At 58.8% G+C, this 24243-nt stretch overlaps 1 protein-coding gene across 2 annotated transcripts in view; it reads right to left on the bottom strand.

Moving 5' to 3' along the window:
- COL27A1 (collagen type XXVII alpha 1 chain) overlaps window positions 1-24243 on the bottom strand; it is a 141206-nt gene that overhangs the window by 115890 nt on the left and 1073 nt on the right. For both annotated transcript variants that reach the window (XM_076008978.1, XM_012768828.3), the window contains exons 2-5: window positions 18626-18696; window positions 12739-14513; window positions 4313-4366; window positions 214-267 (exon numbers count right to left, since the gene is read on the bottom strand). In XM_076008978.1, coding sequence (XP_075865093.1) covers window positions 214-267; window positions 4313-4366; window positions 12739-14513; window positions 18626-18696 — 1954 coding nt within the window. The remainder of the gene's footprint in view (window positions 1-213; window positions 268-4312; window positions 4367-12738; window positions 14514-18625; window positions 18697-24243) is intronic.

Below are 24243 nucleotides of genomic sequence, written 5' to 3'. Positions count from 1 at the left end.
TCCCCTTCCTCCAGCCTCCCAACCGGAAGCTGAACACGGGACTCCCCATGGCGTCTCTGGACCTGGCACAGGGCCTGGCCCGGGGAAGGGGCTCCAGGGGTGCCTCTGGCCTGGATGAGAATCTTCCCCAGCGACCAGAGCCCCTGGGAAGCACCCCAAGCACGGCCCCAGCCCGGCCCCCACTCCATGGCCACATCCCCAGCAAGTACTCACTTTGGCTCCGGGAGGGCCAGGGAGACCCGGATTTCCATAAGGCCCAGGAGGACCCTGCAAGGGGAAAAGAAACAAACACAAAAAAGGTGACAGAAAATAAGGGCCATCCCACTTCTGACTGCAACGCCTGGCCCCTTCCCTCCACCCACTGGTTTCGTGTCTTCTCTCCAAGCTGAGTGTCAGCCATGCCACCACGGCTACTCAGCCTGCTCTTAGAGCGCCCCTGGACGCATGGCCCTGCGTGAAGCACGTCCATGTGTCATCTCATCTTATCCCATTAACCCACAAAGTAGGTGCCACCATTATTCCTGTTTTGAAATGAGCAAGATGATGCTCACAGAGGTTTATAACTGTCTCAAGTCACCCAGCTGCTAAGAGGCAGAGCTGGGCTTTGACCTCCGATATGTCTGACCTCAGAGCACGAGTCCTGGAGCCCTGAATTTGGCCATCTCTCCCTCAGACTGGCCCCATCAGCCCTTCCCAGCTTCCCTGGGCTCAAACCACACTTAGCTGTTCATGTCTCTCCAGCACGCCTGGTACTCTCTCTCCTCACCACCTTTCCACGCTGTCCCAACCATCTGGCATGCCTTCCCATCCCCCTCCTCTGGCTGCACCCTGACCCACCCTTGAAGGCCTGACTCAAATGCCATCTCCTCCAGGGAACCTTCTAGGGCTCCTCCAGCCTCAAGTCACTTCTTTAACTTTTGGACTCTAACTGGACTCCTTGGTGAGCCTTTGGAGTTGAGAGGTCAAGGAAGGGTGCACTTGACCTCTTGTGGACACAGGTGCACTATTCCTGTGGCTACAGCACGTGGTCGGAGCTCTCCCTTAGACTGCTGCAAGCTCCAAGCTTGCAAGGCCCCCAGAGACCACAGAGCAGCTGGGAAGCTGCTGGGTCCAAAGCAGCTTGGACCCAGAGAGTCCAAGAGCCTTGGTCAAGGTCATACAGCAGAGTCATGGCCAAGCGAGATCGGGGGTCCTGGGCTTGGCTTCAAGTCCAGAGCTCGTTCGTGGCACTGGGTTTTCCCAGGCCATGTCCGAATCCCCGTACCACAGCTGGGTCCTGTTAAGTCCACTTTCTCCAGCCAGGCACTGGGCTAGAGTCTTCCAGCCCAGGAAAAGAAACAGAGCCCTGAGAGTCAGGTAGTACTCGAGGGCCTTTGCCCAGCAGGAATAATCTGGAGCATTATGGGTGGAGAGAGGCACCTCAAGGGGTCCACTGGTAACCCCACCCCACCAGCCTCTAGACTCGCTGCCCTCATCCCTGCCCCTCTTGACTCATCGGGCCGTGGGCGCACTGCTTCCCTCTTCCCCGGCGGAGGCCAGCCTCCCAGCTGCAGCCTGTCACATTCCAGCCCAGGCACCTCCCTCTTCCGTTCTTCCTCGATGCCTGAACCGGGACCCTCCCCTTCTCCGAATGCACCAAGAAGGAGCAGTGTCCAGAGTGCGCTCAGCATGGGGAATGTCTGAGTGCCACGTGTGGCCCTCCCTCTAAAATAACCAGCCCTCCTGTCCTCACTACAGTGCACCAGACACGGTCTCCTGGCATGTGGATGGAACCGGGAAGGGTCAAGACCTGGTCCCAGTTCTGAGCCTCACCCCACAACCCCAGCCTCAGTCTCCCCATCTGTCCTATGACTGACTGGGACCCAGGGGTCACTCAGGAATCTGGAAAACTTCCAATGTTCGCTCCGGCCCAGGCCCCCGGGTTCTAAACACAGAGCTCGGCTGGAATCGCGCAAAGACTGGGTGGGGGCGTTTGAGGAGGGGTTACCAACAGCAGGCTCCCCCAGAAAGAGGCGTGGGCCGCGCAAGGTCGAGGGTGGCTGCCTCTCCCCAGTTGTGTCCCCAGCTGCCCCACAGAGGGTGGGCCGGAGCACTCAGCTACCCCATCTGCAGCTTGTGAAGGTGGGGGCTTCCTGCTCTCCCGCCCCCACCTCCCCACCCCGCTCCAGCCACTGCCTTGCAGAGAAGCGAGGCACATAGTTGACCTGCAGCCAAGCAGACCGGTTCTATAAATGCTGCAGCCCAGAGAGCCGGGTGGGGGAGGGCCAGGGCTTCCCCAGCGTCCCTCGGTGGGCTGGGGGAGTATGTGGAAGAGGGAAGGGGTATGCCACAGTTCTGGGTGACCTCAGGTAAGACTCTGCTCCTCCCTGAGCCCCAGAGCCACCATCTGTACAGAGAGGACCTGGGATCGTTTAATCCGGCATTCTATTATCTTCGGAATTTTATGATCTATGGAATTTCCAGTCTAGAAACAGGATGATGGGGGGGGGCAGGCAGACAACCTAGAAGCCTGTCAGGACAGTCATTCACCCAGGGCCGAGAGGAACGTTGCAAATGCCTTACCGTGACCCCAGCCTTTATGGATAGGGAAACTGAGGCCTGGAGGAGGGAAGGGACTGGCCTAAGATCATACCGCTTCTTGGTAGAAATATTCTGGACTTCCAGATTAGAACCCTTTACCAACCAATTGCCCAGTCCCTCCAGCACGAAGAGCACTCCGCTAGGCATCGTTTAAGAGAGAGAGGTAATTAAGGCTTATCTCGGGCCGGGCGGGGGCGGGGGGGGTGCTCGGTTGAATAGACAGAAAATTGACACAATAGATGGTTAAGATAGTGGGCTCTGCAGTCAGACTGCCTGGGTGCCGTCCTGGCTCTGGCATTTATTCTGTTTGATTTCATCCAGAGGAACTGAACCTCTCTCTCTAAGCCTGTTCCCTCATTTGTCCAGTGGGAAACGTACTGGAACCGACTTGTCAGGATGGCTAGGAAGACGGGGTGAGGTCATGCACGTGCAGCCCAGCACACAGCTCAGCCGGCCAGCAAGAGCTTTCAGAAAGTGACCCGGGCCAGCCAGACGGGGCAGATAAACTGCGGCAGGAGCCCCGAGCAGGGGGTGGTCATCAGAAATGGAGGTGATTGTTTGATCTTAGCCGTGAACGGAGGAGTTTGCAGAAGCACGATGCCGGGTAGAGGACAGCCAGGGCAGGTGTAGGGGCCGGGGGGCTTGGGAGGGGTTTGGGGGAGAGGGCCGACTGCCTGGGCCCGGAGTGCTGGCCAAGGGCCTCACCCCGGTCCCAGGCTGCACAGCCTCCTGGACTAGCAGCATCTGCAATACCTATGTGGCCCCCAGGGCATGTGCTTCATGAAGGCGCAGAAGCCAGGAGGAAATGCCGCTTCAGACAGCAGATTCCAGAGCCCTGGGCCCAGGGAGCGCAGGGCCAGGTCTGGAGGGAACTAGGGCTTGGGTAATTGCATAACCAGAACCATCCGCTGGGCTCAGAGCTAAAAATATGCCCCAGGCAGCTATCTCTGCCAGGGCCTCGCCAGGCACCCAGCGTGGGAAAGGCTGATTCAGCCTGGGCACAGATGTCGGGTGTCGCTGGTCCCAGCCCTCTGGGGAAGGAGGCAGACTTCCCCGTACGAGGACCCTCCAGGTTCCAGCATATGGTTAAGAGCCTGGGTTCCAGTCCTGGCGTTGCCACTTCCTACTCCGTTTCCTTATCCCTAAAGTGAGAATGATCACCCTGGCCCCTGGGGGTTCGGGGTTGGGTGGGAGGGTCAAATAAGGCAGCATACGGTGACATGCCAGGCATAACACATAGCAGCTATTTTCACATCAGCCACCGCGGCCCTGCCAAGCCGTCCTCCAGCCTCTCTCCTGCACGGGGGGCTCACCCCCTCCCTGGCCCTTCCAGGTGCCTGTGTTGGCATCCCTACCCCAGGATGGCCCTGCAAAATGGGAAGAGGAATACCAGGGTCACATCCTCCCAAGTCATTTCTTTCTTCCTGAACAAACTCTGAAGCCCATCAGCTCCGGGCATGTGGGCTTCGGGAGCCCCTGCCCCAGCCCAGGCTGCAAGGGGTGATACCCACAGTGGACAACTGAGACCTGCAAGAGGCCGTCGCTGCCCCATGCCATGTCTGTCCACATAGCAGGATCCCCAAGTCCACCCCCAGTGGACAAAGTGGAAAATAGGTGCCAGACAGGGCCAGGGAAGAGTCTGAGGACACGTGGCAAGCCTGGGACTTTGGGGGCAGTGGCAGGCAGGCCAAAGAGCCGGCCAGAGCTCCAAAGGACAGTGTGCGTTACTCACCCGAGGCCCTCGTGCACCAGGGGGTCCGGGTAGCCCAGGTAGCCCAGGGGGACCCTGAGAAGGAAGCAAGAAGACAATGTCAGTGTTAAGTGGCAGCAAAAATCGTGTTCAGGCCGGGCGCGGTGGCTCACGCCTGTAATCCTAGCACTCTGGGAGGCCGAGGCGGGTGGATTGCTCAAGGTCAGGAGTTCAAAACCAGCCTGAGCGAGACCCCGTCTCTACCATAAAAATAGAAAGAAATTAATTGGCCAACTAATATATATAATATAAAATCAGCCGGGCATGGTAGCACATGCCTGTAGTCCCAGCTACTCGGGAGGCTGAGGCAGGAGGATTGCTTGAGCCCAGGAGTCTGAGGTTGCTGTGAGCGAGGCTGACGCTACGGCACTCACTCTAGCCTGGGCAAGAAAGCGAGACTGTCTCAAAAAAAAAAAAAAAAAATCGTGTTCAGTCATTTAATAATTCTGTCCAGAGCTCTGGGCAGGAACACCCCACGGTTGAGAAGACGGGGTCTCCTGAGGTCCCCACCCTGAGGAACACATGTTCTTTGTAGATTTCGGGCCTTTGTAGCTACTGTTTCTTGGTTTTTGAAACCCTTGACTTTTATCACCCAGCTAACTTAGGGTGTCACCTCCTCCAGGGAGCCTCTTCTAATCCCTTCCCCAAGTTGGGCCAAGTTCCCTCTTTCCTTCTATTTTAAAAGCTACGATATTATTTGGGGAATTATCTGCTTAGAAGCCTGTCTCTCCCATCACATCATGGTCTCCTCAAAGGAAATAATGGGATATGAGTCATCTCTCCATCCCAGGGCTCAGCCAAGCGTTTGATAACAGAAAACAGCAAGAGACCTCAGAGCGCAGCCAAGTTCTCTGCAGAGCCGGAGCAGAGACTTGGCCAAGGTCACCCTCCGCATCCCTGCACCACGGAGAGGCAGTGCAGCAAAGAGCACAGGCTTCTGAATCAGACAGCCCTGGGTTCGAATCCTGCGCTGCCACTGACCAGCCAGGTTTGGGCAAGTATTTAATAAAAACGGAGCTATAATACCCTCCTCACTGGGGTATTTCAAGGATGATAGGAGGCACGGTGAATGTTTAACACGGTGCCTGGTACATCACTGGCACTCAAACGTTTGATCGGTTCCCAAGGCCACAGCCTGGTCCAGCTTCCATCACTGCTCCCCAAGAACCTGCCCCTCAGTGGCCTCCCTGCCTCCACTCTCCCTTCCACTCCCGCCCCTCTCCGGTCCTCCTCCACACGGCCACATTCACCTGGCCACGGCACTCCCCTGCTCAACAACATGTAATGGCTCCCTATCGCCCACAAGAGTAAGGCCTGACCCTGAAGCTTGGCATTTAACCCTGAAGCCACACACGCACCTGTCTGGCCCCATCCCTCTTCCGTTCACGCAGGCAGGGGGGCAGCCGAGCAGACTCCCTAAGCCGAGGGCTGCCCTTCGTTCAAATCCTGGGTTTGCTGCTGGACGGCTGGGGACTCCGTGCAGCCCCTTCCACCTGTCCGAGTCTCAGATGCCCCCTTTAAAACGGCCCGACAGCCACCGCCTCGCCCACCCCGAAGGAGATGAGGGTCAGCCAAGCGCCCGGCGCGAGGAAGGGAGCCTGCAGTCTTCGAAGGCAGCCAGGCTTTCGAGGATGTGTGAGGCCTGGGGAATTCATTTGTTTCAAATAACCATCAACGAGATTCCAGGTTTCCTGCCCAGAGTTCAAAACCCGTGTTGAAAACCCAGTACGGCTTGGCTGGTAATTAATCCAGATCTCATGCCGGGCAGCGCCGGCTCCCAGCGCTGGCCCGCGAACGCCGCGTGCTGCCTCGTCCGGGGCGGGAAGTCAGAGGACGGATCCAGCAGGCACATGCGGGCACCAAGGGCCCCAGTCGCTGGGCGAGAGCCCCGAGGGAAGGGAGGGGGACCGTTCCGTGACCTCAGGCAAGTCCCAGCCACCTCTGAGCATCCTGGTACCTCCTCCAACTTGGCGGCGGCTTTCATTTCCTTCCACCCAGCGCTCGGGGGGGGGGGGGGTGGTGATGGTCCCTGGTCCTCTGCCGGACTCTGCGGCTCACGACCCCAGCCGGCCCACACCCTCTCCCCCCAGCTGGCCGTGGCGGGAGTGGTAGAGTATGGTGTAAGCCTGGGGCCGGGGTTCCCACCGGCACCCCCACCTACTAGCGGGGCGGCTTTGGATCAGCTATCTCCAATCTCCAAGCCTTCATTTCTACAACTATCAAGTGAGGCTAATAATAGCAACTAGCCAACAGGTAATCTACAAAAAGTGCTAATCCCGGTGTCTGGCCCCCAGTTAATGCTCAAAAAAATGTCAGCTGTTATTTCTGTTTAGCAATCTCCTGGAACTGCCCCAAACGCCAAACCATCCTCCTTCGCATCTGTTTCTGGGGGACAGCAAAAGATGTCCCTTCCTAGAAGGCCCTCTATGACCCAAATCACCTAGGTGACTTAGAATTTAAGGGAAATGCAGGAGGCTAGGGATAATCATTACTGCAAGCATACCATGTCCTTTCAACAGATAAGAAATCAGAGAGGCTCAGAGAGGCAGAGTGACTTGCCCAATGCCACACAGCAAACAAGAGGCAGAGCCTGGTTCAAACTCAGGACCATGGGGACCTGTTCTCTTATGCTGGCAGCTTGCCCACAGGCAATCTTGGTCAGGTGTGTCTCTCACTAAGTGTATGACCGTGGATAAGTCCCTTCCCTCTGTGGCCATCTGTGGACACCCAGCACTGGCATTTCCTGAGTTGTGGGGGTTGGGGTGTAATTTCTTCCACTAGGTTGCCAGTGGGGAGAGGAAAGGTGGGTTCCCGTCTCACAGAGGAGACGGCCAAGGCCCAGAGGGGTGCAGGGCACATGCAGGACTCCGGGGAGGGACGGGCTCCGTGGGGTGCAGCTCTCTCATGGACCCCAGTGGGGCCGCAGCTGCCCAGGCCTGGACACACCTTCTTGGCATTTCTTCTGCCCCAGAAATGGGGCATCCAGGCCGGAGTGTGACCTCATCCCTAACATCTGCAGAGCAGACTCTGAGTGCCAGCCGGGACCCAGGGCCCAGCCTGGTGATGTCAGCCCACGGGCCAGCTCCTTGACATGGCAGCCCGGGCCCCAGCCTGGCCACCCCTCCACTCCAACAGCCTGGGCCGGGGCCTCCAGCCGCCCAGCTCCGGCCCCGGGCCTGACCCTTCCCCCCACTGCGTGCTCGAGTCGTCGGTGGGGGAGCGAGGGCCTCCCCTGCCCCGATCTGAGACCCTGCCTGTTCTCCGTGCGGTGGAAAAATGCTGCCATTTCTTTCCAGGGCCTGAAGCCTGAGCGGGTGACTCCGGGATGATTCACGGGGCCAGGGTGGGATTTTCCACTCCACGCTGCAAACAACGGGGCCTCTGAGAGGGCCCGGAGCCGAGGGGGAGCGGAGCGGGGGCTGCAGGCCCGTCCGGGGGAGGTGGAGGAGCCTGGGCTCCGCGCGCACGCAAGCAGAGCCATGGAAACCACCCGGCAGCCCCCTCCCGGCTTCTCCCAAGGGTCCTGGCCTCCGACAGCCAGACCTAGGGGAACCCCGTCCCACGGAACAAGTCCACCCTTGTGTCCAGCTGTCACGGCCCGCCTGCCAAGCCCTGCAGAAACAAGCAAGTCCTGGCTGGCATCTCCCCTGGCAGTAAGCACCGAGAGAATTAACGGGCATGAGATCTGGGAGCCCCGAGTCCTGTCCTGGGTGTGCTGCTAACTGCCATGGGACCCTGAGCAAGGACCTTTTGGTCACTGGGCCTCTGCTCTGTGTCTATAGCCTGATGCGGGTGGGCAGGGGTCTCAAAGGGCCCTCCCATCTCTAACCATCTGAGCTCGCAATTATTCCCAAGAATTCCCACAGGGCACTGAGCCTTCCCAGTCTCTGTCCTCGGAAGGACCTGCTGGCACAGAGCTTCTCGGCATAAACACAGCTTGGTATGGCCTTGAGCAAGTTACTTCATCTCTCTGTGCCCTGGGCCTCAGTTTGCCCAGCTGCGAAATGGGGATGGCATATCTGCCTTCTGGGATCAGATGTGTACATGCTGGTCATTCTCCGTTTACTCGCCAGGCCCAGGCTGTGCCGCGGGAGGCTGACCTCTAGACCGCACGCCAGGCTTCCCTGCCCTCTGGCTGCCGGCTGAGTTTATTCAATGGGAGACCTCAGCAAGGGACCGCAGAGGAGGAGAAAGAGGACGGGTATTTCTCTCCCTGCTCCCTCCCTACCCGCCATGTCCTACTCTAGCTCCAGACCCTGTAGGGGAAACCCCTGCTAGAGGTTTGAACTCTCACTGGGTTCTGGGAACACCTTTCCTTCCCCTGGGCCCTCCAGGGCTGGTGTGCTGTGACAGTTTCCTGCAGTTTCTAGACCCCTGTGCTTCAACCCCCGCTGGTCCCTGTGATGCTGCCCACACCTCTGGAAATAGGCCCTCCCTTAATCGCTCCCTGGTGACCCTGGCCCCTGCCTGGAGCCGACCCGCACAGCATGCAAACCGCTGAGCACAGGGCCTGGCATGCAGTAGGTGCTCAGACATGATAGCTAAAGACAAAGCAAAACACCCCTCCATTCTCCTATCTCAAGATCTAGCCCCAAACAAAAGCTCGAAGGCCATGGGGACTCCACTGAGCTGCCCCTCCAGCGATGACCTGGGGTGGGTTATTGGGGAAAAAAACGAGCAAATGAAAACAGGTCAAGAAGCTTTGAGAGAAGCCCTGAGCGCAGAGGTGGGAAAAGCGGGGTGGTCCTACCCCGAAGCCCCTCCTGCCCAGCTGACATGATACTCTTACCCACCCAGGCTCCTGGGCCGTCCCTGCTCTACCGGCTAGCCCCAGGCTAGTTAATGTTTTCATAGCACAGTTCTGCAAGCAAATGTGAGGTTGTGTCCAGACCCTCCTGGCTCTCTCAGCGCAACTCTGAACCCACCAGCAATCCACAGTCCCAGCCACAACAGCCCACTAGGACCCAAGCTCTAGTGCTGTGTGCTGACATCCCTCATCCCCCTGAATTTACACAATAGCCCTGAAAAGGTAGGTGGTACTGTGTCCCCATTTTATACAAACAGAAACCGAGGCTCAGAGAGGTTAAGCGACTTGCCAAAGATCACACAGCACCAGGCCCCTAGAAATTCAATCAGCATTTGTGCAAAGATGAACAGATGGCAGGATAAGGGAATGGTTCAAACCCAGGTCATTGCAAACCCAAAGCCTGTGTGTTCTGTAGTATGCACAGCCCCTCCTCGCTCCCCTGACAGGAGGGTTCTGTACAACCTCAAGGAGTCTGGCCTGGGAGTCAGGACAACCTGTGAGGGCCAGGCCCTTAGCCGGGTCTCCCCGGGGTGACGCAGGCAAAAAGTGCAAGCACGTGCAAATGCCAGCGGCCTGAGCATGAATAAATAAGGCCTTGACTCGCCTCCTCCCGGGCGTGGGGCTTCTGTGCGGCTTCTGTGCAGCTCTGTGAGCCGCGGCCTCCCCGCCCCAGCTCACCCGGGGCCAAGCTCAGCTTTTCCATGCTCCCCCCGCCCGGGCTCCCACGGAGCTCCCTTGCTCAGCAGCTCCGACTCCCGGCAGGCCTCAGCCGGAGCGCCGTCTCGGCCTCTGCCCGCCGGCCTCCTGCACCCGAGCGCCCCGAGGAGCGGGCCTGCACACGCAGACACAGCCCAGGACCCCTCTCGGCCACTGACAGGTCCCCGTCGTGTCTAAGGAGGAACCCTTCCAACACCCCGTAGCGGGGGAGCCCCAGGGAGAGGAAAGAATTTCCCCGAAGTCACTCTGCAAAACTTCCTTCCCTTCTAGTACAGGTTTATTTGCAGATTCTCAGCTCGTCCCCCCAAGAGGGAGGCGGGAGCTACTATCGCCTTACACCCTACAGAAACCGAGGCTCAGGGTGGGTCAGAGTCACAGAGCTATACAGGGTGGAGCCAGGATTTGAACCCAGGTCTGTGTGCTTCACTGCTGCTCAGAGATGCCCCTGCCGTGATGTTATTCTGGTGTCTGGTGAAAAAGAAGTGACCGGGTGGCCACCTGCTACCCAGGGGACAAAGATTCTGCCTCTTGGTTCCCGTTGGAGTGAGGCCAGGTTCCAAGCTGGGGGAGGCTGAGGACAGGGACAGCACGGAGCGAGGGGCAGGGATGCCATCCGGGCAGGTCCACGTCCTCCCTCCTGCCCTCCGCGGTGAGGCCTGGGGGAGCAGGAAGAGCCTCGGGCCCGGCTGGGAGTCGGGGACCCTGAGTGCCTCCCAGCTCCTTCTGGGACATGCTGGTGGCCTTGGCCAAGTGCCTTGTCTCTCCCACCTGGGCAGTCACCTGCAGGGCAGGGAGGAACAGCGACATCCTGCCCTCCACGAGGTCCCAGAGGGAGATGCCACGCCTATGGGAACCGCTCGTACACGCGGCGGGTCACTGGAACAGAAGGTTCTGCAGAGGTTAAGCCCTTCCTTTGAGCACAGAGACAGGACCTGACTCATCTCTGGAGCCCCCAGCCCCCAGCCCTGAGTCCCGGAGCCTCAGAGTGGACACCCAGGGGGATGGGCCGACATGTGTCGGTCTTAGAGTCTGGAGTCTGGGACGTAAACTTCAACCCTGCCTCCCACATGCTGTGTGGCCTTGGGCAAATCCTGGCCCTCTCTGGGCAATCTCCTGTCTCCTCCCCTGACCCGTGAGAAGGGTTGAGCTGAATGACACCTAGGCATCCATCGACCGATCGGGTTTACGGTAGTGCCTCCTTCTGGGGAGGAGGTTTGGCAGGGGCCTCCCTTCCTGCCGGCCCAGAGCCCCAAGCTCCAGGGAGAAGGATGTGATTGAGCACGCGGCAGGCGCACAGGCAGACGCCACACTCCAACAAAGCACGCTGCTCCAGCTCTGCTGGCCTGGACGCGGCCTCCCCCTCTCTCCACACCACAGGCAGCCTTGGCAGGGAGGGCTGGCCTCCCCCTTGGCCGGGCCGTGCCGTGCGGCCAGGGCTGAGACCACAGACCTCACCAGCCTCTGTCAGGAGGGGACAATTCGCTCCCTTTTGACCTCACTGCCAGTGAGCCCAGCGCGCCCAGCTCGGGAGGCTGGGCTGTCGGGGCCCCGGCACCTGGTGCCAGAGCTGGGCCGGGTCCCGGCCTGGAGAGGTGAAAAGGGCTCCTCCTTCCTTCCTGGGGAAAGTGGTGGCTCCCGACTCTACGCGGCCAACCTCCCGACACGGAGCTCGAGCAGAAGGTTGACATAATTGCAAAGCAATGCATACGATTTCCATAAGTCCTGCAATATGGTTATAATAAAAGTGGACTCTCGGTCCCCTTGGAGACAGGCTGAATAAATATTATTCCTAATGATTATTAAAACTCATTAAGTGTGTTTGTTAGGCCTGGGAATTCCCAGCATCTGCGACCATCTCCGCGTGGTGGGGAGGCCTAACCTCAAACCCAGAGCCCGGTGGGAGAGCCGGCTTCGGGAAGGGGGCCACCCCACGGTGGTCATCTCCAAGGCCGGCGCCTTCTGGAAACGCCATCCCATCATTCCCCACCCGGAGGAATTGGCCTCCAGCTGTGGGAAGGTCGTTGCCCCTGGAGACGGTCCCAGGCAAGCCGGAGGCATGGACCCTGAGACCATCTCCCGCCCAAGGAATGTTCTTTCTTCCCCCTTCCTTGTTCCCTCCGGCCCTCGCTGACACTCCTCGTCCCAACTCCTCGGCCAGGAGCCACAAATCAAAGGCTCTGAGGCGCCGGCCAGGCAGGTAACACAACCGGGTGACGGGACTCTGGCTGGAACCCTCGTTGGGAGCAGTGGGGACCAGAGCAGACGGGATGGGCTTGTCTTGCCTGAAGGCAGCCAGGGGCCACTGCCACTCCCACTTTCCAAGAGACGCTGGTTGCCGACTCTTTTATAAGAAATCTCTCACATGCTTTAAACGTTAGTAACGTATTAGATTTTTTAAAACAGAATACTGCACGTGCCAAACAAAACATACCCGGGGCTACCCATGCGTGACCTTTGTCCGCAACTCCCAGCGGAGCCGAGGGGCCGGAAGGGGCCGCGCTCGGTGAGCTGGGCTTCGGAGGCAGCTCACTCGCCACTAAACCCGGGGCCACTCCGCCAGCCGCTTTCCTTAAGCCCTTTGACCTTTGCGGTTGGGTCAGCAAAGGATGGCTTGGGACCTAGGCCAACCAAAGCCCAGGGTGCTCTTCACCTGGGGTGGCCGCCAGTCTGTCCCAGTCTGACCCGCGTCCGTCCCAGCGGGTCATGAATCTGGAGCAGCGCGTGCACTAATACAGGGGCAGGGCCAGAGGAGCGGGGCCTGGGTCGTGCCCATAAGCAGCTCCCTGCTCTAAGCTGCTCCTTCCTCCACCCCCACCAGGAGCAAGCACTTGACCCGTCACCCACCCCGAGCTCCAAGCAGCACGCGGACCCCGCCCGGTCTTACCTGCGAGCCACAGTCTCCCTTGGGCCCCGGAGGCCCCATCAGCAGAGGGAAAGGCGTAGGTCCCGCCAGGTGGAAGAACGAGTAGCCACTGCTTGTGGGCCGCGGGCTGGAGGACAGGAATTGCGCGGGGGCCAGTCCCAGGGCCGAGGTGGTCTGCCGACGGGGCTGGGCCCGTGTGGGGCTGGGTGTGTGGGTCAGGTGGCTCGACCGGGCATCCCTGGCTGCCTTCCCCGGGCTGAGGGGCGCAGGCTTCCGCGGGCTGCTCTTGGGTCCGGCTTTCTTTGAGGCTTTGGATCCAGTGCGTTTCTTGCTTCCAGTGGGGGCTGAGGCAGGAGTGGGGATGGGAGGGGCCGTTCGGGGAGTTCTGGTGCCTGAGGTTGGAGGCACCGTCGTGGCAGCTGGTTGGGTGGCCCTGGTGGGGCCGGGAGTGGGGGCAGGAGAAGGGGAGACAGTGGGCTGGGGAGGCTTGCGGGTGCCGGCATGGGCAGCGGCGGGCTTACTGGCACGGCTGGTCATCTTGGCCCCAGGCTGGGCTGCCGAGGGAATGGGCTTTTTAGGGGAGCCAGTGGCGGGGGGTAGGGGCCGGGCGCTGGGTGGAGGGAGCCTGGGTGTCACGGGGTTCCTCTGCAGGGGCTTCACCGAGGGACGGGAGACTTTGGCAGGACCTGGGCGGGAAGTGGGTGGCACCGGGTGCTGGGCGGGCAGGGCTGACTTTGTGAATGAAGGTGGAGCAGTTTTCCGGGTAGGGTGGGGGCTCTTGATGGGGGCAATTGAAGAAGGGGCTGAAGGCTCGGCAGGGAGACTCTTCGGGATTTGGGTGGCCATGATCTTCCACGATGGCTGGGTGGCTGCAGGGTGAGGAATTCTGGTGGAGCTGGCCAGAGAGGCTGGGGGCACAGGGGCAGGGGTGTTACTGGCTGGCAGCTTGGCAGGCGGCAGTGGGGTCCGGGCTGGGCGTCCTGCTGCGGTAGGCTGGTGAGGGGCTGCGGGGCTAGTCCTTAGGGGCTTGGCAGGCGTGGCAGGCACCACGGTCACCCTGGGCCCCCTGCCTGCTGGCCGAGAGAGGGCTGGTGTGGCAGTGGTCAAGTTCTCCAGGCCCAGCAGGGCAAGGTCGGTCTGGAAGGTGAAGGGTCTGCCGGAGTCTTGGGGGAGGAGGGGTCCCGGCTGGGGCCGGTGTGTGTCGGCCCGGCCACACTGCTTTCTCAGGTGGGTACAGTAATCGTGAGCGACCTGCGTCACGGGGTGGATGCTGAAGTGGCACAGGGCACCTTCAAACTGGACTGCATGCAGGCTCATCTTCCCAAAGAGGAAGGAGCCCTCGGGGTCGAGCGCGGGGTCCCTGTGGAAAGGCAGCGGGACGGGCACCCGGCGCTGCCCGCAGGCCGTCACCAGGGTGACGGTGCGGCCACGGAGCTCGAGGGCCAGGTGGTGCCAGCGCCCGTCGTGCACGCCGAGGTCGAAGGCCACGGAGCGCCGGGGCCCCAGGTGGACAACCGTCCTGCCGGGGAGGAACTGCAGGCCCAGCTGCAGCTTGCCCCTCCGGCTGCGGACGGCGAAGAGGAAGGCGTGGTTCACCCGGTGGGAGCAGAGGCTCAGCACCAGCGCCAGCTCTGTGCCCAGGGCGGCAGGGATGACGGCGGCCGTGGGGGCCTGCAGCCGGGCCCGCTGCGTGAGGATGAAGCCCGACTGGAATGGAATGACCCCCGTGGGCGCGGGGCTCCGGCCGCCCCCCGCCTTTGTCCAGCTGAGGCCGAGCCGCTGCAGGACGTCCACATCTGAGAGGGCGGGGAGAAGGGAGAAGACACGGTCAGGGCCTGCTTCAGCCCCAGACAGCCCCAGGCGCACGGGCAGTGTGGACAGTACCCCCGCAGCTACCCGGTCATTTGTTCACTCGTCTAAACATAACGCTGCCCCATGATGGTGGCTAGGGCAGCGCTGGAGCCATCCGGCATATATTGCAACACCTTGTCTGGCCGCACGGTCTTGCATGTCGGGGTCAAAAACACACTTCCAGGGTTCGAATCCCAGCTCTGCCACTTGCTAACCCCATGACTTTAGTGCCTCAGTTTGCCCATCTATTAAATGGGATAGCAGCAGTCTCAACCTCAGGTGGCTGTTGTAACTACTATATGAGTATATACGCTTTTTGAAAAGTGCCTGGGACAAAATAAGCACTTCCAAATGATAGCTACTAACACTAAAAATAATGATCGTCACCAAATGCTAGTGGTCAGAGTGTTAGAGTCTGCCCGGCCATAACTTGTTATATTCCTTTTTCTCTACCTGAAAAGCCGCCTCCTCCACGAAGCAGTCCTGTAAGCGAGGGACCAGGGCGACAGGAATGGGCACGTCCACGGAGCGTGGTGAGGGTGTTCGGGGCCTGACTGGTTTCACCACCTCCTCAGGAAGCCACCCGTCCCCTCCCCCCACCCGGGGTTTCTGTCTGGCTGGAGCAGGACAGAGCTGCTATCTTCTGCTGTCAGAGGGGGTGGCATTTCCGCTGACTCCTCCTCCGCCCTGTGTGGCTCTGGGGAGAGCCTGAGAAGTCATCAAGGCAGCCCTGCAAGCTCTGTCCTCTGGCGCAGCACTTGCGCATCTGACCCTGGTCTGGCCAGGTCACATCCGCCCGGTAATTACATCGCTGCGGCTCGCCAGAGCGAGAGCGGCTTTCCAGAGTGTTTATGGGAAGGCTTCCTGACCTGTCTCTGCCAGGCCGCTGGACCCCCTTCGGCCGGCCAGGCTGCCAGTGTCTGCGCAAGTGGGCGCCGAGCTCCCTCTCGGCAGGGAGCAAGCTAGCCCCTGGGTGCCGAGTGCTCTCCTCCTGTCGCCCCAGGCAACGGCTGCCATGAAGGCTGAGGGCAGCACTTGGCACTTAGGAGGCCCCCAGTCGACATTCTGAGATGGCCAGCTGGCTGGGCGAGTGGATGGGTGGATGTGTGGATGTGTGGATGGATGGGTGGATGAGTGGATGAGTGGATGGATGGATGTGGGATGGATGGATGGATGAGTGGATTGATGGATGGATGAGTGGATGGGTGGATGGATGGATGTGTGGATGGATGGATGTGTGGATTGACGGATGGATGAGTGGATGGGTGGATAGATGGATGTGTGGATTGACGGATGGATGAGTGGATGGGTGGATAGATGGATGTGTGGATGGATGGATGAGTGGATGGGTGGATGGGTAGATGGATGGATGTGTGGATTGACGGATGGATGAGTGGATGGGTGGATAGATGGATGTGTGGATGGATGGATGAGTGGATGGGTGGATGGGTAGATGGATGGATGTGTGGATTGACGGATGGATGAGTGGATGGATGGATGTGTGGATGGATGGATGAATGAGTGGATGGGTGGATGGATGGATGGATGAGTGGATGGGTGGATGGATGGATGTGGGATGGATGGATGGATGTGTGGATTGACGGATGGATGAGTGGATGGGTGGATAGATGGATGTGTGGATGGATGGATGAGTGGATGGGTGGATGGATGGATGTGTGGATGGATGGATGAGTGGATGAGTGGATGGGTGGATGGATGGGTGTGTGGATGTGTGGACTGACGGATGGATGAGTGGATGGATGGATGCGTGGATTGACCAATGGATGGATAAATGGACAGATGGATGGATATATGAACAATGGGCCGCTGAGGGAAACTGAGAACCTGGGTGATGGCAACATGGCATAGTGCTTCCATAGCAGGCCCTAGAGTGAGAAGGCCAACATTTAGAGCCTGACAAGACCACCTGTAGGCCTGGACTCTGAGCCTCAGTTCCTTCCACTGTAAAACAAGGCTACAAAGAAGAGCACCTTCATCATAGGGCGCTGGGAGGACGAAATGGTCAGTCTTCCTCATCATCCTCCCTCAAGCCCCATACCAGGTAACTCTGCTCAATCTCTTCCTGACCCTTGGGCCTCACTGTCCCTGCCTGTAAGGCAAGGGAGCTGAACCAGACCGAGAGATGGCACAGGTGTTCATGATGGTCCAAGAATCCTACAGCTCCACCGCACTGTTTCCGGTTGGCTGGGATTTCAGACCCTCATTCTCCTTTAGGACCCAGGGGCATTTCATTTTTCTCCAAATCCTTCTCATCCTTCCTCCCCTCTGTCTGTCCCCAGGTTCTAAGCTAAAATAAACCACTGCTAAAAGATTCTCTTAGTAGTATATCTTCTACGCTTTAATCACTGAAACCTTCTTATTATCATGGAATACTATCACTATAGACAGCACGGAATGGGAAGAGCCACTTGGTGGAAGAAGAGGTGGGGGCAGGAAGCCAGGTGGCCCCTTGCCCAATCCCCACCTCAGGACCCCGTCAGGCCTGCTCACCTCCCTCCCTACACGTGACACGTACAGCTGCTGGCACCCAGCCAGGAGGAATCACAACTGGCCATGTGGCATGGATGAGGTGCCCCTGTCATCCTCTCTGGGTGGGTTTCTAAGCTGACAACCAGCCAGTCTTCAGGTGTCCCCTGAAGGCCATCTGCAGCTAAGGGGCCAGGCCCCAAACTCGGACACCTGGCACAAGTGGCCAGAGCAGAGCCGCTGTGAGTCTTTGTCCACTGCAGCCCCCCTGGGAGGCGGGGACAGGAAAGGGATGTTCTTGCCCGGACTTTTCGGGTTAATAATTAACAATAATAAAAACTAATATTTGCTGAGCACTCCCTACACACCACACACTTTCCAACAGTCTACGAAGCAAGTACTTTCTATTACCCTCATTTTACAGATGAGGTTCAGAAGAGTTAGACACAATAACTAGCCCAAGGCCATGCAGCTTATAGAAGGCACAGCTGGGGTCTCCTCTGAAGATGGGGCCTCTTGGACAAAAAAAGGTACGACTGGGGTTTGAACCCGGGCCACCTGACCCCGGGTCTTTGTTCTTAAGCACGATGCTGTCCTGCTCCGGATCCTCCCAGACTCGCTGGAAGGCAGGGTGGAGACACATCCAGAATCCCATCAAGGACGAAGAGATGGGGGACAGGGGAATGGATTGAGCCCAACGCCAAGAGGAGCAGCCCCAGCCAGCTGGCCCCGGCGAGATCCCTTTATTACATAAACCTGGCTCCACACAGCTCCGGCCTCTCCCCGGCCCCCCCACCTCCCACCCCGGGCCTGACTCAGGACTCTGGACAGCTGTTCACCTACTTTGTGGGGGAAACAGCAAGCTCGGAAAATATGACATTTGCACAAAATGTTGCCAGGCAGCACAAGTCTCTTCCGGGCACGGCCCTCCCCTCCCAGGGGCCCAATCCTGGCCTAGTGGCCAGGTCAGGCCACTGGGACTCTTGGCATGCTCGCCGCCTGTCCCAACACACAGGCCGGGCGTGGAGGAGGGGCAAGGACGGTTATGTTCGGAGGCTTTGTGGCTGCTTGACAAACAGATGTGGGAGAGGTCTCAGTTTCCGTGGGCAGCTGTGGAGCTGGCCCGCTGCCCCCCTGGTCCCCTGGCCAGCTCCTCGGAGACCAGAGGGGAGAGCAGGATCTCACGGGAAGGGGGTGTGGGATTCCAGGCTTGGGCAATGACAGTTGTGGCCTTAGTGTGTCCTCTCAGCAGTTTCTGGAGCACCCACGGGACAACTGTGGGCAACTGAGGCTTACTGAGCCAAAGTGAGTCACTCAAATTCTGCCCTATACAGGGATGCAAGCATCACCCTTCCACGTTTCTGCATGGAGCCCCTCCTGCCCCTTACAAAACTCCAAACGTGATTCTCTCCAGCCAGAAGAGCATTTGCCAGTGATAGGCTCCATTCTACTGATGGGAAAACTGAGGCACTGAGTTCCAATGAGAGGCACGGATGTCTCCTATGTGTGAGCTCTCAGACCCCTTCCGTCCTCTTTTGTCTCCCCCGGGACAAAGAGAAGAGAGAATTACCTTCAGGAACTCCTTGGGTGGAGGCCAGGTGACAGGCAAACGAGACTAAGATCCAGGAGAAGAGAAACCCCCTAGAGACCGGGAGACACAAGCAGACGCGGCATCAGCTTCCACCCCTCGCGCCCGGATCCGGCTAGCGGGGCCCGGAGTGGACCGCCCAGCCCCGGTCCCGCCCTGGTCCCGTCCACGGCAGGTGGGAGGCAGGCCCGGGCTCCAGGACCCCGTCAGAGCAGCCCACGCTCCCAGGCCTCCAGGAACAGCCTCGCGATCAGGACCTGCCCACATGTACAAACACCACCTCGCTTTGCACAGATAGATGAGCCGAGGTCACGGGGCAGGAAGCCGTGGGCAGGAAGCCCTGCCCTGGGGGTCAGGAGATCCAGGGTCCAGCTCAAAACCTGGCGCTAAGTCTCTTGACAATCAGGGGCCAGCCCCTCCCGTTCTCTGGGCCTCAGTCTCCCCATCTGTACTATGGCCTCACGATCTTGAGACCCTTCCCAAGTCCCCAACTCATGGGGTGGCAGAGCCAGGATTGAAAGGTCCGTGGGAAAACCAGACTGGTCTGCTCGGATGACTCATCTCCTCAAAGGGCAGGAGAGAGGGGAGACCCCATAAGCAGGACCGGCGCTGTGCTAAGGCAGCCGCCTCCTTGGCTCTGTGCTGACGGGCAATGGGAGGAAAGAAAACAGGAGGTGATGGGAGTTCGTGCACACCCAGAGGCAAACCTGCCCTCTCGCTTATCAGCTGTGTGTCCCCAGATGAGTCACTCAGCCTGTCTGGTCCTCTGCAACATGGGCAGACAGTCCCTGCTTGCAGACGAGGCGTGAGGATTAGATAAGCTCATGCACGTTAAGGGCTCGGCTGAGAGCCAGCCACGGGGTGCTCCCTGGACAGTCCCTGCTGCCCCTGTACTCCGGGGCCAGGAAGGGTTAAAGCTCCGCTCAGTGGCTCCTGCCAACAGGGGCAAGGGCAACGATCCGATTTCACCTTCCTGTGGGAGCAGCCACCAGCGACACCCGAAGCCACCCGGGCATCTGATCCCCAGGCCGGCAGAGGGGAGGGCGGCACGTGGCCAGGGATGGCCACGACGCAGGCAAGAGAGCTGCGCCAGGCGGGTGACGGCTAGAGCTGGGAAACACAGGCCCAGGATGCATTTCTAAGAGGAAGGCGAGGATGGGGCGCTTCTGGGGAACCATGAAATCCAGGAAACCCACCTGCCAGGCTGGTGTCCAGAGCCCCAGCTTCCTCCCAGGCTCCCTGGGCACCTTGGGGGACAGGTTAACACCCTCTATCGACTCCCCCTGCTTTCAAATTCAATAGCAATTATGATCAATCGCATCCATGACTTGGGCACTGTGAACGGCACTAGTGGTTACAGCCGTCCCGCACTTCCTGCTTGTTCATGCAGGCGTGGACTTCTGAGGGTACTGGGTGAATCTGGATAAGTCCCAGCCAATCTTGGGAATTTCATTTACCATGCCAGTGACTGGTTAGGCATGCATATATGACCCAAAGGAGGGCCATGAGACATGAGGGATACCTGATAGGGACCTTGGAAAAGCACTTAAAAAGAAGAAAGAGTTGGTTTTCTTCTAGCCTCTGCTTGTGGTGGAATGAGGACATACTGCTTGGAGCTGCTGCAGCCATTTTGTGTATATGAGGTAATAACCCCCTGGAGTACATGAGAACAGCAGAAGAATAGTGGGTGTTTGATGACGCAGTTGAGATGCTAAAACTCTCTTCCTTGGGACCTCTTGATATAGGAAGTAATAACCCCCTTATTGTTTAAACCATGTCGAGTTAGGTCTTGCTTGTGGCATAAAGCAAACTAGCTCAAACACAGGTGCTGATGATGGCAGCTCAAAAGCCTCCTCTAGCTTCTGGGCCTTTGCACATGCTGCTCCCAGCATCCAGATGCTGCCCTTTGCCCGGTCAGTTCCTGCATGTTAGACCCCAGCTCGGCTGTCAGCTCCTGCAGCGCATTGCCCAGACCTCACCACAGTGTGTGTCGAATGTGTGGCCACGGCTTTCCTGTCGATTTCCCTCTCTAGACTAAGGCCCCAAAGGGCAGGCACATCTGTCTTGTTCACTCATATTCCCAGCACACGGCAGGCGCATCGTAAGTATCGATTGTATTTCTGCGAGATGAATGAATATTACCCGGCATTATAGGATTGTGGACTTCAAAAAGTGTCTTCCCAAAGCCTTAACTCCCCAGCTCAACTATTTCCAGGGTTGTTCCTGGATAATCCTTGGTCCTTCCTCATCCTCTCCAATCTGCTGCCACTGCTGTAAACATGCTTTCATCATGGGACCAGCCCTGCAGGGCAACGACTAAGGTCCGAGTGCCAAGCTGCCCGGGGCGGGGGGGGGGGGGGGGGGCTGGAGAAAGGGACAGAGCATGACCCGCTCACCCGAAGCAAACGGCAGTATCATCACCCCTGGAAAGAAATGACGGGCAGCTTTGTTTCACTTGACAAATGGAGAAAGCTGCGGCTCAGGGAAGGCAGGGACTTCCTCCCCCCAGTCACCCTGGGCAGGCCCTGGGCTCATAATTCTTCAGTGCTACTTCCCACACCCACCAGGGACACTCCGGGGAGCTGAGCCAGATACACTGGGGAAGAGCCGTCTCCTGCAGCCCTGTCTTGACAGTTCCCAAGGCACAACTACACACCAAACGTTCTGAGAAGTCCTGCAATAAAGAAACTGACTGTACTCTCCGTCATTCAGCCGTCCCCAAATTTACAGGACCAGGGAACTCACTTGTCCTGAGCGTGCGTCCTCAGGAGACGCTGCCCCTTGCTTTCCTGTGTTCCTGTGACCCCACTGGTTTCTGCTCTGTTTCCTGCCGGCCCCCTCCCTTCCTGGCGTTTGCCTGGCATCTGCCCTCCCTCCTTGAGTCCTGCGCTGTGCTATGTCACATCCACCCTTCCTAGGACGTTCGCCAAGCTGAGGAAGAGAAGCCAGGTGGGAAAGGGCAGGTGTGCGAACCACACGTGTCCTTCTCAGTCCATTTTTCTGGCTGTGGTTATACCAAGGTGACTACTCTGCAGAGAATTAGAGGGTAAATCAGGGGGAACTTTTTTAATCCCTAAAGGTCAGGAGAAAGAAGACTCACAGGGAACAGGGATCAGAATCTTCTCTTCCATTAAGCTTCCTAAGGCCATGGCCTCCCCCTACTGCAAAGGTATTCGGCCCCCATTCATCCACCTTGACAGATGCAGCCGGCCCTTTGGGATCTGAATTCTGTGTGCACTTGACCCATACACTTCCCGAGTATACGGCACATCTGCGTGGGAGACGGCCCCTCGAGATCATCCAGATTCTAGTCCCCTTGCCACTTTGGAGACATGGGCAACTGAGGCCCAGAGAGGGGAAGCGACTTGCCCAAGGTCACACAGTGCTCTGACTCTATGACTTGACAGTCCTTTTCATTTGACTTGTCTCCCATGGAGAAGAAACTGGAGACTTGCAGGGACTTCCTACTTGTCAGAGGCCAGAGTCCCAGCCTTCACCAACAGGAACAGAGATGCAGCCCAGGGAGCCAACGAACCCTGTGAGCTCCAGGCATGGAAAGTTGGCTCCTGGAGGGAGGCCCTGCCGGTTCTTTTGCTCCCGTTCCAACGCTGTTTAGGCTACCGCTAATAATGTTTAGTGCCTGCGCTGGCTCCGGGCTTTGTTCTTCCAGACTTCTGTTTGCACCACTGCCTCGTGGGCCTTGGCTCGGTGAACCCCGGGCTCCGGCATGTCGGGAAGCCCAGAGCACAGAGGCCAGGGAGGCCGGGAGGCAGCGGAAATGGGAGCCACGAGGAAGGGAGCCTTGGAAAGAGTTTGGCCACGCAGCCCTCCAAGAAGGGAACCCAGGTGTTTCTATGCCCTGCAAAAGGCCCTCTGCCAGGGCACCAAATGTGGCTACTCCTGGACAGCCAGGCTGCCAGCACCTGTAGCCTATGTGGGTGGCTTTTCATTCATGCCTGTTACCTGGAAACACATGGGATCTTGAACACCCACACCCGCTTGAACAGTCACCGAGGGCACAGAAACACACATGAAAGAGGCCCTGTGGACACCTGGAGTGACAGTTCTCATTTGGCGCAAGCTGGGGCTGGCCGGGAACCACAGAGTGGCAAAGGAGGTGGACCTGTCCCACCTGTGTCCGTGGACTGGCCAGAGCGCCTGTGCCCAGACAGCCGCACCCAGGCTCCTTTCTTCACACCTTCCACTTCCTCCATGGGAACACAGACCGGTCATCTGTCTGGACAGGATGCAGCCCAGAACTTTCCCATTGACTCACACGCCCATTCAAGATGAAGGGAATAATACGAATAACAGCTGCTGTTTATTGAGCACTTACTACATGCCAAACACTGTTCTAAGCCCTTTACAAGCACGGCCCCATTAATCTGCACAAAACCTGGCCAAGTGGGAACGAAGATGCCCATTTTGTAGATGAGAAAAACGGGGAGCAGAGAGTGGCTTGCCCGAGTCAAGATTCAAACCCGAGCCTGCCGGATTGCAAGGCTAATGCTCCTTCTGCCCTGCCGTGGGTCCATGTTTTACTGCCATCCTCTGTCGCCAACTGATGGGGCTCTCCACGTGCAAAGCCAGGTGTGGGAGTATCAAGAATGTCCCTGGACACAGAGATCAAGGAGGGAATATGCCAACAAAGAACGGGTGAAGCGTGCTCAGAAAGGGACAGAGAAAGCAGAGAAAGCGGGTTGCATTTGAGGGCAGGCCCCTTCCGGCGCCCCACAGGGGGGCTGCCAGCTGCTGTGGGGCAGCAGGGCCCGAGGAAGCACAAGGGAGGGAGGATGCTCCGTGTGCAGGGAGCAAAGGAAGGAAGCAGAGGCCAGGGATGTGCTCCATGGTCAGTGTCATGGAGCCTGGGCTGGCGAGAGGGGTCCCGGAGCAAAGCTAGGAGGCATGCCAGAGCAAAGGGCCCAGGATGAGGGGCAATGCAGTGAAAAGGGAGGCAGGGAGGCTGGTAGACAGAAGGCAGAGGCTGAGCCTCAAAGCAGTGTGACTGGCCACTTGCCCAAAGCTTGGGCCCCACTATGGGGTGCTTGCCTGGTACCACTTTTCTGCCCAACCGCTGGCATCTGCCCTGGCACAGGGTCTTCTGGAGAAAATGAGTCAGCAGTGTGCTCACTGGTGCCCTGTGTGTGTGTTGCGGTGGGGAGGGGGGCGGGGGATCTCAACGAGCCAGCTTTTTCCAAGACATGGGGAAGAAGGGGGGGCGCCATCCCCTTGACTCCAGCTCGGAGCAGGCAGGGCATGGGGGGGTGGGGGCGGGGCAGAGCTATAGCCTCGACCAGCCTCTTGGGAGTGTCCTGGGGTCCCGGGGGCAGGACAGACGCACTCGCTCCCACACACACCCGCACGCGGTGCAAGGGTGACAGTCTTGCACGGCTCACTGTCTTACAACTCCCACCCACAAGCTGGGAACCCCAGCCTCTGGGCCCGGCTCTGCACCGCCCCTCCCTAGAGCCTGCTCCGCCCCGGCCTGTCTCCCCATCTGTGCAATGAGGGGTCCCACTTAGCGCTCTGCCGGCCCCTTCTGCTCGGACATGCTGGCTCTCACTCTCGTCTCTTACACACGCGAAAGGGACAGGAACTGA

This window comes from Microcebus murinus, chromosome 12, assembly GCF_040939455.1.
Source record: "Microcebus murinus isolate Inina chromosome 12, M.murinus_Inina_mat1.0, whole genome shotgun sequence".
NCBI classification, from domain to species: domain Eukaryota; kingdom Metazoa; phylum Chordata; class Mammalia; order Primates; family Cheirogaleidae; genus Microcebus; species Microcebus murinus.
This window is presented reverse-complemented; position numbering and strand designations above follow the sequence as displayed.